At 35.7% G+C, this 15,142-nt stretch overlaps 2 protein-coding genes across 2 annotated transcripts; one reads left to right on the forward strand and one right to left on the reverse strand.

Moving 5' to 3' along the window:
- Positions 1-2,880: 2,880 nt before the first annotated feature.
- LOC130740199 (uncharacterized) lies at positions 2,881-5,531 on the reverse strand. The gene is made up of 3 exons (XM_057592715.1): positions 5,149-5,531; positions 4,513-4,689; positions 2,881-3,274 (listed from the first exon to the last, which is right to left on the reverse strand). The coding sequence occupies exons 1-3, from the start codon at positions 5,212-5,214 to the stop codon at positions 3,068-3,070; spliced, it is 450 nt and encodes a 149-aa protein (XP_057448698.1). The 5' UTR covers positions 5,215-5,531; the 3' UTR covers positions 2,881-3,067.
- Positions 5,532-7,786: 2,255 nt separating this feature from the next.
- On the forward strand, positions 7,787-15,125 carry LOC130740201 (protein SENSITIVE TO UV 2). The gene is made up of 12 exons (XM_057592718.1): positions 7,787-8,208; positions 8,624-8,662; positions 8,767-8,885; positions 10,191-10,270; positions 10,374-10,681; positions 11,184-11,252; positions 11,340-11,422; positions 12,179-12,457; positions 12,541-12,647; positions 13,378-13,532; positions 14,063-14,259; positions 14,495-15,125. Exons 1-12 carry the CDS (start codon positions 7,867-7,869, stop codon positions 14,754-14,756), a joined length of 2,040 nt encoding a protein of 679 aa, XP_057448701.1. The 5' UTR covers positions 7,787-7,866; the 3' UTR covers positions 14,757-15,125.
- The last annotated feature ends 17 nt before the right edge of the window (positions 15,126-15,142 follow it).

Raw genomic sequence — 15,142 nt, forward strand, 5'->3', positions numbered from 1 at the left:
TATATTAACCCCCTCACTGTCTCTCCCCATCATCCACTACCACAAGACAAGAAAGGCAACACCAACAGCAACCAAAAACAAAGTAAAATGGTGAAGCAGCAAGTGAGGGCCTCACTCACATGCTTTATTCTTTTCCTCCTTGTCTTAGCTACTACCTTGATTTCAGTTCACTCAAGAAACTTGGAGATTACCACAGCCACAGTATCCAAAGAAGATCAAGCTCGGGAACCGCAAAGGAAGACATGGATGAATCATGGAAGCCACCGTGGCAACAAGAAACACCTGGTGAACCCAACAGCAGAACATCCATTTCAGTCTCGTGAATTTCCTGTTTAGTTTTGTTCTTTTTACCTCTTCCCAGAGTCAGTTTCAGCTGGGACTATTTTTCTGCAATATGAATCAGTAAAGTTCATGTTTTAGTGTTCTTCTTACCAATTTCTCTGTAAGGCCCAAGAATTCAAAGAGTTTTACCTCCTAATGTTACACTCTCTCAGTAACACTTTCCAAGACTATGTGTATATCTGATGTATTTTATCTGATAATTTGATATGTGAGACATAACACAGGCTGTTTCTCCAAAACTCATGATAGAAATTAAAGATTTGCTTTATTTTCCATGTTTGGGAGTCCTAATTAAAATCAATTTTCATTGACCAGTGGTTATATTATATATGTTTGTCAATCGAATTGGAGAATTGATTTTAGTCCCAAAATCCATCTGCAGAGAAGATGGAAAGGGTAGCTTCGGCAGTGAACATAGTCAATTATGAAATTTCAACTTCACAATGTCACCCTGTAGAAATCATTTTTCCATATCACTTCACTTTCAAACCATATTTTACTATAATCAATTATATTCAAAATTAATTCTAACCACGTTAATCCAAACACACGCTAAAGAGGCAAAACCACTGGTTTTGTGGAAACAGAATCAGTCAACAGTAAGTAACATAAACAAAATCCATCATATTATCTATGATCTAGATTTGATAGACTAAGCCTGGGATAATTAGTTGCTCTTCAGTTTATTTCAATAAGCTGATGGACTTGTGAAAATTAACTTCTGAAATAATTATTTACACTCATGCTATAAGTATGCAATCAAATTGTTTATCCAAAAATTATTTACCAAAATACACCCTTGATAATAATGTTGTTGTTTGTGTTATCCACTCAGAACTCAGAAGAAAAGTTAAGAGTTTCTTGTCAATGCTTCAGTTGAAAAGTCGTTGCAACCATTATGTCAGAAAGCACAACTAACTAGTTTAAGCTTTGACAACTCAAGCCATACTTCTAAGTTGTTTTCTGTTGTTTCTTGTTTAACCTAATTCAAAGTTCCACCAACCAGAAAGAATGCTTTAGTCGTACGAAATTCATATAATAAAGCCATACTTATATAATTGATTGCAATAAATACTTTTGCAACCATAAGAGCCATGATCCTCAAAGCTTCAAGGGCCACAAGTTTCTCAAATTATGCATAATCGCTCAGAAAAACATTTTTAACTCGGGAACAATTCAAATATTAAGTGTACTTATCTTCTGATTTTGCAAAGGAAGTCCTAAATGGTAAGCCGGTTGTTGCAGATGATGCTTCTTAATACTAATAATAATCACTGTGCTGGGTTTACATAAACAAACATCTCTAACCTGTTTATACCAATATTATGTAGAATGGGTAGAATCCAACATTTGATATATCAAACTAATGCAGCAATCAGAGTCCATTTTGAGTGTTTTCAAAACCATCATTGGGAATATTATTAGTTGTGCAAGTAAGACATAAAGCATAAGGCACAAGTGCACAACACAAGGGGGATTTCTAACGTTAACAGTAAAGGGAGGTCACATGATCATATTCTCTTCAAGAATAAGAAAAAGAAATCCTGTAGGACCAGATACTTATATTGTTTTACTAAATAAATCATGTCTCACCAGTAATGCTCTGGCTAGCTACAATGACACGTTTCATGTAAAGAAAATAATTTGGGAGGGAAAACTCTTTTGCCATTATTATATCTTCTTTCCTCAGAAATCAATTATAACCTTATATTCCCTTAATAATTTTAACGAGAACAAGAATATTGATTAATTTTCTTAACCTGTGCTTTTAATCTTTAAAGACACTAAAAAGGAGAGTTAGTATTCCATCAAAATGTATTGCCAATTAAACTAAAATGGCACAGCCAACGCCAGAGAATTCCGGTCATCATTTGCAATCAAGAGAGCAACCTACCTTGAGGTGAAGTAGAAAAAATATTTTCTATACAAGATAAGATGGTATTAGGCATACACAAAAATATCATTCATTCATGATCATGGTTTTGAAGAAATCAGCTGATGAATTCACAGTATGACAGTGGAGTTCCAAAAGCATAATTTGGTAATCATGAGATGAATGGAAATATAGTGGGAAGAATTAAAATATGCTATAGATAGACAGCAGGAATGGCTTCACAAAGCATTTCTTTGTTCCTCTCATTGTGAAAGTGTGACCCATTTGTGTACTTGGGCGGGTAATAGTCGTGAGGTGAGTCACAGAATACAAGAAAGGAAAAATAGTGCATGTTTGAAGATTCTTTTACAAGGAATCAATTTTACAAAGAAACTATAAACTTTTGCAAGTAGCTGCCGGGTTTCAGAATTGATTTCTTAGGAAAGAAGATATAATACACACAAGTAGTTCAACACAAATGATGGGTTAAGGCGTTGATAATTTTCACCCTTCTTTCTCCATTCATCTAGTTTTAACTTATTGCAAGCTTGGCCTAAGTAAACTAAAGCATTTATAAAGATTAAAGAGTAAGTGACCAAAAAAAAAAGATTAAAGAGTACACACTACAAAAGGAAAGCAGAAATAAGCTAAATGATAACAGTGAGTTCCAAGTATGTTACTCAAGCCTTCATATAAAGAGGGTAAAAAAGTACCAGATTTAACTTGCATTATTATACATATGAATATACATACGCACATTCGTTGGCATTATATATAGTCAAAGATGACAAAAAAGATGAAGGGGTATCACATTTAAGAAGTTTTATGACTCAAAATACCAACAATACCAGTTTACATGCCTGAGGCATGACACTCTTCAAGAAGTTTTAGAAGATTATGCTCGGGAGCACTAAGAGATGGTAGGATCATTCGATTAGACTGGGTTCGTGGCTTTCTCACAGCACCCTCAGATTCAAGGGTTCCCCCTTCCTTCATCACTGGCAGGTCACCTCTTCTACGGACAGTAGCAGATACTCGCTCTTTCCATATTCTTCCATCCTGATGATTGAGGAATAAAATTTCAGAATCCTAAACTTAAAAGAGTTTCGAATAAATGAAGGAAAATAAGACCCATATAGACATGAAAGATAATCACATAGTCCATGAGTTCTCACCCATATTCTAGTTGTATTCCCTCAAACTTAATTAATGTATCCAATTAACAGCAACTATCAACAAATAGTAGCTCTGTCGTGATTGGCCATACTCAAAAATATAATCATATTTGCTTGTTTATGCAAAGTCCTAACTGTGGCAATGATTATCACAGCCGCCCATTGCTATAATCACGCGCAATAATAAGCCTCAAATTGTAATTACTAATAAAGTAGTCACACTAAGTTAAAGTTACTAACTGATATATTACATGTTTGCTAGATGCTGTAATAGAGAAACTGCAACCATGCCAATGGGATTATGGGAAGGAGAGATAAAGTAATGACGCAAAAAATACTTTTGCAGACATCTATTTATGATGAATTTTATAATAGCCCACTTCCAAACATCCCACTAAGATTCAAACAAGAGGAAGGTAACTTCATTACCAATTCCACCGTGCCCAGAATGTGTGGAGGAAAATCAATTACCCCCTTTGTTTTATTTCATAATAATGTACACCAATGGCACTATGTCATCACATGCATGCACGAGAACTATATTAGGAAACAAATCAAAGAGTTTGTTGAAAGATAGTGACATACCACCACAGCCCATGATATCATAGTTATTTATGTTTGAGCTTTCTAAATAATTACTCTAAAATAGTCTTACAGAAATAGTTGAAATGAAATGCTTCTTTTAGTTATCTGAATATCATGGCATTATCAAGATATCTTATTTTACCAACTTTAATTAAAAAAAGGCTACCTAATCAAAATGCACAATAGGATGGCTTCTCATTGATTTGGAGGCAGAGCACAAGCATTTAATACAAAACAAGTTGACTATGATATATAATATGCAGATATTGCAAATGAAGTTTCTTATGGTATGAAATATCCATGATAAGATAACATAAAACACAGACATAGATGAAACATAAACTCTAGTTCTAGTAGTCCACCACAACTATATTCGAAACTCAATAAAACAACTCATACTCTTTTTTGTCAACTGAATAATATTGATAATAATAAAATGCAGTTTAGTACTGCCCAATCTGCTTCAAATTTTATCAGTTCAAAATTCAAATAATCAAATTTGCTATACAGCATAAGAATACAGGATATTGGTCTTACATTAAGAATAGACGGTTCTGGTAACGGGCACTGAATTGGGCTATCATTGTCAAGGGGTTCAACTGGGTGCTCAACTGGCTTAAACTCCACTGCCACTTCAATTCCATGAGAAACAGCAGTAGCAGCACTCGCCGCAGCGGCAGTCTCCAAGTTTGGGGGCATTACTTCCCTCTCATCCTGCACCATATGAAGTCAACGCATAATGCAACAACAATAAGATCATGTCACCAATCAAAACTCAAACCACATAACTTACCAAACCAACAAATAAACAAATTTGTAATCCCAATTGGCCAATTTCACAGACATCTCTAGTTTTTTTGTTTCAAATCCAACAGTTCACATGAACAGTTCATTGGACTCACCAGGCAAGATAACATTATGATAAATTTAATAAAAACAATTGAGTGTTCCTCAAATGAATAAAAACCATTGAAACACCCAACACACCATGAATGGTTCAATCCAATAGAAAACAAAAATCAGAACATTTCTAAAAACAATTGCTTCCACTAATTGTGACAACAAATTCACACATCACAAAATCAACATCCATTAGTCAATCTAAGCCCAAAAAAGAGCAAAAAACAGAAACAACACAATAAAGGGTTCATCAGAAGGAGAGAAAACTCTTACGATGGCACTTTGCGTACGTCGGTGGGTGCTTCTTCCAACAGAAAATCTGGAGAATAAACCCACCATGTTTAACCAATACCCAGAAAGAAAAAAACGATCTTTTTGATGGTGGTGTGATTATCTAGTCAAAGGGTCGTTTGGAGAAGGCAGAATCACTTTAATCGATCAAGTTCAGCGCGGAACCAGGTGGAGAGAGAGAGAGAGAGATAGGGGGTGGCGTGGAAGATGACGAGGTTGGTTTGGTGTGTTGTGTGGGGCTTGTTGTTAACTTAATACTGCTAGTATTAAAGATGATAACAGTGCTTGCTTTGGAATCAGCTGAGCTTGGCAGTAGAAAAGTATAGCAAGTTGTGATTCAGAAGCAAGAAAACGATTGGTCCACAATGGGAAGGGAAAGAGATAGCATCCAACATAAACTACTCCTATTTGTATTTTAATTAAGTAAATGATTTTTTTTCATATCGGATAAATTATTTTTGACAACACTGACTAATTTTCTTGCCATGAGTGTTCGTATAAACCGATGATCGAACGCTTATGAAATGCGTTTCATTTTCATAAGTCAGACCAAACTCGTTATCTTGTAGTTAAATAATGAGATAAGTAGTCACTCCGCTTGTAGTTAAATAATGAGATAAGTAGCCACTCCGTGATTTTAAATAAGTAAAAATTGAACAAATATGTGAAGATATTTAATTATGATATTATAAGTGATAAGCTAACTCATTTTTAACATACATTGTAGTAGTAATATATACAACTAAATTGAAAATATTTAGGAGGAGGAAAATGCCTTATTGAGATGATAAAGTGTGCTGGTTGCTTGGCTTTGTTGTGGTTGAGCAAGGCGAAAGTCCTCTTTTGGCGAAAGTCATGGCTGTGCGGGGTGGTTTGGAGTTGACCTAGAGTCAAAGGCCTAGAAAAGTTATGTGTGAAGTGGATTGTGCAATTAGCTGCTTTGGAGGATCAAATAAAGTGTGTTTTTTTCGTTAGTTAGGGAAATCAATGATTTGATGGTGAATGATTAGTTGGTATCTCTTTATCGCATTCTTGGTGAATGCAATATTGTAGTTGATTGCATTGTGAAGTTTGGTCTTCGCTCTCCTTCAACGGGTGTTTGTATGTCTGATGTACTTTTTTTTTTTTTGAGATAGAGCCTCTTATATTAAGGCTTTTTTTAAGTTTCTTAATATGTTGTTTCATTGGTAATTTTTTGAAGCATGAAAAGTGCATAAATCTATTTCAATAAAATTTTCAAAATAAACACTCATTGTTAATAATTTGATTGAGCTACTTACCAAAATGCACTCGCAATTGAGAAAGTCTTATATTTTATTATATTGTCAAATTAACCAAAAATAGGGTGAGAGTGTTATTTTTTAGTCGCTTCTTAAATTGATCCTTCAACTATTATCATAATTATTTATAGATGATTTTATATTTAAGATAAATATGTCATTTTATACAAAAAAAAATATTTTATATTTTCATTCTCTACTTAACCCTGACAAGAGAAAAAAAAATCAATATAATTGTTTCTCTCATTTTATTTACATATTTATATTGCATAAAATAACATACAAAGTTTATTATTCCTCTCACCAATTTCTATGTACTCATATTCTAAATTTATATTTTCTCTGAGCCTACCATCGGTTCAACAACAAAAAGTGAGTCATTTCAACTCAACTCGCTATTCAGTGAAACATAGCCCATCCAACTCGACTTATATTGAGTTGGAGTGTATACAGGTTGGCTCGCACAAACTTAAAAAGTTGTAGAAATATAAAAGAATTCAAAAGTTTGTTAAAAATGTAAAAAAAAGTACATACATGTATAAAAGAAAGTGAGATTAATCTAACACGACCTAGCTCTAGCCTCTCAACCGATAAGTTAATTGATGAGTCGTGTTGAATCAATAGTAATAACTCATAATGAAGGGGCGAGAATTCATCGTTAACGCATATCTGAACAATAAAAAGTCTTTTTTTTCCTAATAAACATATTTCAATGGGCTACCGATTTTGATAAAAAGGCGAGACTTTTACATTGCTTGAAATGCGCATACAGAAAAGGGTAAGCTCGAGGCAGTCCATTTCTTTGTGAGCCCACCCCGCTAAATCATATTAACACCCCTAATGATTTCGGCCATGTTACCCTTACATATATATATATATATAAATACAATGTAACATTGTTTTAAACTGCTCAAACCCACTCAGGGAACTCGTGACCCGTCAACCCGACAACAATTTCAGATGAAACCATATCAATATATTGCCCAATCAATGCAAATTGAATTTCTAGACCCGAATCTTATCATAACTCATCGATACCTATGTCTAACTAATTTTTTTTGTTACAAGGAGGAGCAAGGCTCCGAGCCTAGGTCTAACTTTTAAACCAAGCATGAGTCACCACTCACCAAAACATATTAAAAAACATAAAAAAAAAAAACGGTTTTAATATAGAGAAAAAGTTTGATGCACAGACCGTCAACCAATCAGATTTCAAGGATGTGACACGTCAATTAATGAAATCAAATAAAATGAGAGATTTTCTCACATTCTTGAAATCTGATTGGTTGACGGTGGTGCATAGAAATTAAACTCTTTAATATATTCACACTGCATATTAATTTCAATCTCATTCTCACTGAAAAGGCTGCTTAGTGGAGAGTGTGAAGCGTCGCGAAAGAAACAACCACCACCATCGACAATGGCGGACAACGGAGGAGAGCGGACACCAAACTTGTTCGAAGACATCTTGTTCGATGACTGGGAAGACGCCATGCTCGACCAGTTATTCGCAGCCGAAGAGCTTGCCCTCTCTTCAATCCCCAAGCCACCATCAACAACCTCAAAAAACCCTTCCTCCTCCATCTCTCACCACCACCACCAACCGCCTCCTTCGCTCGCCGTTTCAACTCTCGACACCACCGCCTTCTCGCCCCCTCGAGAACTCTCTCAGAGACTCACCCATTTCGACGCTCCTCGTTATTCTCCGCCTCGCCCCCAGAAACCCGATTCCGATAAAGAACTCGAAATCGAACTGTTAAAGGTAAATGCCGAAATGGGTATCAACAATTTTGCGTTTTAAGGAAATGGGTCTTAACAAGTTTCAATCTTGGGATATTCAAGAAGGAAAAAACTGGTTGTATTAGGATATTCAAGAAATGCATACTCATTCTTAGGTTTTATCAGTGGAATCCTGTCAATTTACTTTATGAGGTTTTAGGCATGTTCTCATTGCAAATTCAAATTTTGAAGCTTGAGGTTTCTATTTGTAGTGTTTACTCCACTGTTATGTTAGTTTGTTTTGGAATTGGTGAGGGGGGGAATTAGGGGAAGTACATTTTCTATGCTGAATTGCGGTTATAATTGGTAAACAGCGCCACGTGCATGCATTTTTTTAGAATAGGTTGACTACTTTGAGAGTACTGAAATTGGTTTTCATTGGTTGATGGCAAGAACAGAAGGAGCTGGGGCGTGCGTCGAAGCAGATTGCAAATCTGGTATGGTGGTGGCAACTATAGCTTCATTGTTTTTAATTGGTTGATAACGAGATTCTGAGTGTCAGTAAAAGTTGGTATCTCATAACTTCGTTGCATGTTTTCAGGAACAGGAGTGTCTCAACTTAAAGAGAGAAAAAGACAAGAAAGAGGAGCAGCTCAAAATTGTATCTTCCAAGAACGAGGAAGCAAACGCTTGTGCTAAATGTTCAGGAAGTAGAGACAAGTAAGTTGAATTCTTTTATTTTGCTTTACACCTGACCTCATGTATATAGATATTATGGGTTATTAGTGTTCCCTTTTGATGCATCTTACCTAGAGTTTAGCTCTTCAATATATTGCAGCTTTATATCATAGTCACATGCATATCTTGAATGTTTATAGAAGGAGAAGCCATTGAAAATGAACTGCTACAGTGAAAAGATGCACTTGACATTTTGTTTGGAAGTTTATGAGCTGAAGCTGAAAATAACAACACATTCTGTAGCATTTTACTGTAACTATTGGTGAATACTCGCCTTTCTGTCTGTCTATTTTTATAACTGTATATCATGTATCGAGGGTCAATGTTGTGACTGATCAAAGCTTATTCAGTCCTGCCATTTGGGTCTTGACTCTTGACACATGGTTTCAACTAATCTAAAAAATCTCCTGAAATATTTTGCAGTTCAATTGCTTGAGTAATATAGTATTGATAGGAATGGGGGAGTGACCCTTATGGGTTGATAGGATGGTGTAAGAATTTCGATCACTAGCCAACTGGTCATATATAGAGGATTACGGCTACTACACTTGCTCCCCTTGTTATTTCCTGTGCTCGCTATTGTGATAATTAGGAAGGTCTGGGCATCAATGACAACAGTTATAGTTCTATCATCCTTTGCTGTGGAAGATGAGGCTGATAAATGGGATCCTGGGATATGTTCTTATCCAATTTCTGGAGATTTAGTAATGTTGATTATATGGTAGCAGTTACCAAACTGGCCGAACACTCGGGGGCAGCCGACCTACTTTCAAGGAGCATTATCTATCTCCTACCTTGAGGACATGGTGGATCTTCTAGACAGGAGGATAGCGATAGGAAGAGGGGAGTGACAACTATAGGTCGATAGAGGTGTTATTGTAATAATAGCTAACGAACCTAAAGTGTGAATGCTTTAGTGAGTTAAGAAGTTAGTAGAGTATAAAAAGGGAAAGGGGACTCCTCTAAGGCATCCAAATTGTAAGATTGGGGACTCAAGCGAGAGATCTGAGGCTCTCATAACTCTCAGCAGCACTATTCTTGAATAAAATCAGTTCATTCTTTCTTCTTCTTTCATACCAGTTCCTATCAAGTAGTATAGCCTTACTTTAGCCCACAAGTAGAAGGGTCTTTCTTCAATTAGCGCAGGGTAGCCATGATAAATAATTAATAGTGTCTCATATCAGAGGCCTGAATCCTGATACTGTCTTTTTACTAATTTTCCATTCCTTTGTCTTGTTGCACTATATGTGGCATAAAGTTATTATTAATGAGGGACCAAAATGGCAGGGATTTTGGAACTCTTGCTCCTGACCATCATAACACCTCTTCAAAAGTTCAAAATGGAGTATCATCAATTGATCCAATTGGTGAGACATGAGAAAACTCTCTCTTCCTCATTTGAAATAATTTTCTGTTTGCTTCTGACATGGTGGATTGACACCCCTTGGTATGTTTTTTGTTTTTCGCCAGTTGAGACAACTGTTAAAGTTAACAGAGTTAATACAGAAATGGTTAGTCATCGAGAAGCTCAAGATTTTCGAAATAATGATGTGCCTTCTTATCTTGACCTATCCCAGCAGTTGCTGGCAGTGTGGGGATCTTCAACTGACAAAAAGCTAGGAAGTGGCGCAATATCCAAGTTGCTCATGCGTCTGCCTTCTGAAATAACACAAAAATTACTTACAGATATAAACTCTTCTGGAGTATCTTTGTATGATGTTAAGGATTGTACTCCAGAAGCGGAAAAGGTGTCCCGTCTGTACCTTGCACTGACAAAGGTATTGGTTCAACTGTGCATTTATGTATATTTTCCTTTATAATTCATAAATGAAGTTACATGTTTCTGATCCAATGGAGATATTCCATACATGAAATAGTAGTTTGGTGTCAATAAGTGAGTGCCTTTGTTATTCTGATTTTTTTCCATAAAAAAACATAAGCTAAATTTTTTGCATGGACTGGATGAGTCTTATTGGGTAGATTATAGTTTCATTGCCTCCGTGTTTGTTTATGCACATGGTTATTTTGAAGGGGTTTCATTGCTATATATGTGGAGGGTTTCCATGTTTATTGGGCTTAGGCTATAATGAGGATTTATTGATCATCATTTTCTGTATTTCTCTTCTCACTTAATATCAAAATGTATTCTTCTTTTTTGAAATCCTTGAACATTTGCTTTTCGTGGTTATATATGGGATACTCTGTTTTGTAAGTTGTTTTCTATTGTACATTCATGTAAGTTGGTGCTGCATATCATCTGGTCATTGGTATGTTTTGCAGATAGCTGATGGAAAAGATATTTTGGAAACTTTGATAGAACCTTTGCTTGATCTATGTGATGTGGAAAATGTGAGTACTTTTATACTAATTTGGTGATTTTTTTTTTATTAAGTGTAACCCCCTATTTTATAATCTCTGCTGACATGTTTTGCATAGGTTGTTGTTGTCCGTACCTCTCTATGTATAATGCATACTCTTCTAAAGCTCTTACTGGAATTGGAAACGAATTTTGGAAGAAGGTATATGTTACTTGGAGGGCATTTTCTTTTGTTTTCAACAGTCTCATATTCATTGAATTTGTCTCTTGTTTCCAAAGGTTACAGTTTGAATTGGTTTCTTTATTGTTCTGAAGTGAAGTCGTGACAATTATGTTATATTTCAATTTATACATCCACAATCCAACCAGTGCCCACTGGTTGGTCTTGTAACCAATTGCCTTGTCCTGGTATCGAGGTGTGGTCTGAGTTTGATTTGATAACCATGATAAAGTGACAAGAAAACGGAATGTCTGGTCAAGTATGTCAATCTACCTAGAATTAAACTAGCGTAAACGTGTGAGCATATGTGTGCTTGTAGATAATACTAGGAACAATAAACTCATATTTATTATACATTTACTGGATTGAGATGTCGTTGTACTTGAACGTATGATCTACCACTTGTAAATACTTCTTCTGACCAAAACTGGCCTCTCAAGGGTGGAGGGGCGCTGGGGAGGGAATTGAATGTATTTGTTGTGATTCGCTCAAAAAAATTAACTGTAGTGGTTGTTAATCATGCTGCTTGCTGAAAATACTGCTGAGCCTTCTGTGATAGACTATATTTGTTCTTCAATGTTCTTAACCTTTTCCCCCTTGGGGAGGCCTAGACTACAAAATAGGTTATAAGCTGCTGAATGGCTTTATTGTTTGTGAAGTCCCTTTTTCTTTCTAACCTTTCTGCTGTTCCTGTTCTTATGAACTTATGATTTGATCTTTCCAGTGCACTCTGCTCAGGGACAATGTCTTCATTGAAGGAATTTGCGACGAAAAGGACCTTATGGATTCTGGTGGATTGGAAGGTCTAAAAGATGGAAAGTTCTTCAATGAAGAAATACATAGAAAGGAGTGCTGGAGTCATCATAATGCCTTACAATCTGAAATAAATTGGCCGTACCTTTTTGAGACAATGCATCAAATTGCCATGAAGATCACAGAAGAAAGTGTGAGAGTGGAGGTAGCGTCCATTATGAAGCTACTTCTTCTGAGGAGTAATGCTTACTTTGAGAGGGATCAGTAAGTTCTTAAGGTGTTTTCTGTGAAAAAGTTGATTTCTGAAAACATTATATTTATACAAGGAGAAATTTGTGTTGACACAGGTTCAGCCAGAAAATAGTTTTTAAAACTATTTCTGAATTTCTTAAGGAGGATGCTGGGCTGCGTGTGAGAAATCACGCTCTAAGACTTCTGTATCTTGTACTAAATTGTAAGCGTTCTCCAACTTATCAAAATATTTCTATCCCCTTAACCTGATTACTATATATAAACTCAATATCTGACTTATGTCCTGTTTCATTATTTTGTATGAAAGTAATGGCTTTTAATGAAAATAATTTATTGAATTGCTATGCCTATTATTTATTTTATTATTTGTTTAAGCAGACTTGACAACACAAATAATTAATATAATGAAGACCTCAATTAATTTGATCTGATGGGATTATTTCATGATACTCCTCTTAACTCCTGACAAAACAGTATTGCTTCTATTTTTTTATGTTACGAATGTATTATGACTGCTTAGAGGTTTGAACCTGTAGTCTCCTGTCCTGTGTCAATTTTTTAAAAAAATTAAATTATTGTCAAAACTGATTGGCCATTTGCGACTAGCAAACACCTGAGCTAATGCACGGACATAAATACAATCTAAATTAGCTCAATGCTCCATGTTGTTCACCTTCAAATTGGTAAACCTACATGAAGGTCTGAATCTTTTTGAATGATTGAGTCAGATCTTCTGGTAGGGGTTGCCTTGTACCTTCACGTACCTGTGTTCATGGGGATGTTTATTTTAGACTCACACTAGTCTGGTTTCTTATGCACAGTTCTAGTTTTAGAATTGAGAATCAATGTCTGTTTGTAACTGATGTGCATTTCATGCATCTGATCCTAACTTTTATTATACTCTTTTTGAATTTTATTTCCATGTGTTCAAGGTCCAAAACTCTTGGCTCGATTCTGCTGTGGTTGCAAAGAGGGGGATGATAGTGTTGCTACGGAGGAGAGTTCAACTTCTTCAGATTTCCAAAATTATAAAATCATCCTCCAACGATTGGCTGAATGTGTGGTATCCGCGGGTGGCGGTTTACGGGTAGGTTTGCCAAGGAAGATATTGATATTGTGCACATCATATTTTCACTTATCAGATTGTGGATATTGTGACGTTAATATTTTTGTAGTGAAAATCATTGGAAAATACAGTGTTTTCCTATTTCAATGTTTTGCCATGGACACCATTTGGTTTTGTCGTTGCCCCTGGAAGCCTCACCGGGGCAATCAAGCTTTGCTTCCCGATTAAAGACCGGGGGAAGGGGTACAGAATACAGAATTAAGAAAATTTGAAAAGCAATGATTGAAAAGAAAATGAGTGAAGAGAAAATGTAACATGTAGCTGTCTAAAATTATTCTTCTAATGTATGTTTCCATACTTTTTCATTTTACAAATATGTAAATATATTAATATTAATTGCTATGTTGGAACTCTTGGGAAAAAATGAAGATTGGAAGCATTATTCTCTTCAATGATAGGGATGTAGCCAAGCCACTTATGTTTGTATTAAGTCAAATTATTATGTGTTGCGAAATACTATCTGTTTCAAACTTAGGTGGTTGTAATTTCAGGAGTTGAAAATAAGCAGAAATGCTATTCTTGTGCTGGCATTCCTCGCATCATCTGGAAAACCTGGTTTTGAAATACTCGTTGGTCATAAGCTAGCAGAGGAGGAAAACTATCTCATGTTGATTTTGCAATTACTGGTATCAGAGATGAACTTTGAAGCTGAGGCACACGATGAGCTACCAGAAATTTTTAGGGAGAGGTAATAAAACTTGAGCATCTGAGTTCAATAATCAAAATTGTTCAATCCTCATCAATAAAAGTTAATCCTTTTCAGATAATAAAAAGTATTTTTAAGGTTGTACTTCATAAGTTATAACTGTTTTCTAAAGGTTACTTTTGCATGCATTTTTTGAATGAATAAATATAATCCATGTTTATGTTAGCCATATCTTACTCCGATTTTCCTCGACTAATTCTAAGTAATTTATTGTCAGGTCATTTCTGATACGGGAGATATTGATATTACTCAACAGACTAGTGTCTAGTCCTTCATATTCTGCTACTGTCTTGCGCGGTCTAACCAACGGTAGGGATATGACTGGTTGGACAGTTGATGCTGCAACTAGATTATCTCGGAAAGGAAATGAAAATAAGCAGCAGGACAGCATGGTGAAGCATATCAGAACTGAAATCGTTGACCTTGCTCGATTGTTCAAGAAAAGGGTATTCACATATCTAGGAGATGAATGGTTATGAGGCCTCCTGCTTCTTTGGTAAAGTTTCTTATGTATAGATATGTCTATGCATGTATCATTCGGCTCAGTTAGGAACTAGTACAGGCATGGTGCAAAGCGGATAGGCTGCAAGCAATGGCATGCTAGTCTTTTGGAGGACTACCATAGCTTGAAATTTTGGCAAGTTTCAGCAGTTGAGCAAGGCGGAGGAAATTTTGATCGGCATGAAAAGTGTATCTCCTCTGTAAAATTTTGTATACTTGGACAACTTCATTTAGTGCTTGACACTTATCTTTTAGAATGTGGCCATTTAGCAATGCATGGTCTTAGTAAATAACAGTGATGTACCATTTTTTCTAAATGCCAGGCCTCTTCCTTTTATTGGGTTGAATCTCTCTCTCTTGTCTG

This window comes from Lotus japonicus, chromosome 2, assembly GCF_012489685.1.
Source record: "Lotus japonicus ecotype B-129 chromosome 2, LjGifu_v1.2".
NCBI lineage: Eukaryota > Viridiplantae > Streptophyta > Magnoliopsida > Fabales > Fabaceae > Lotus > Lotus japonicus.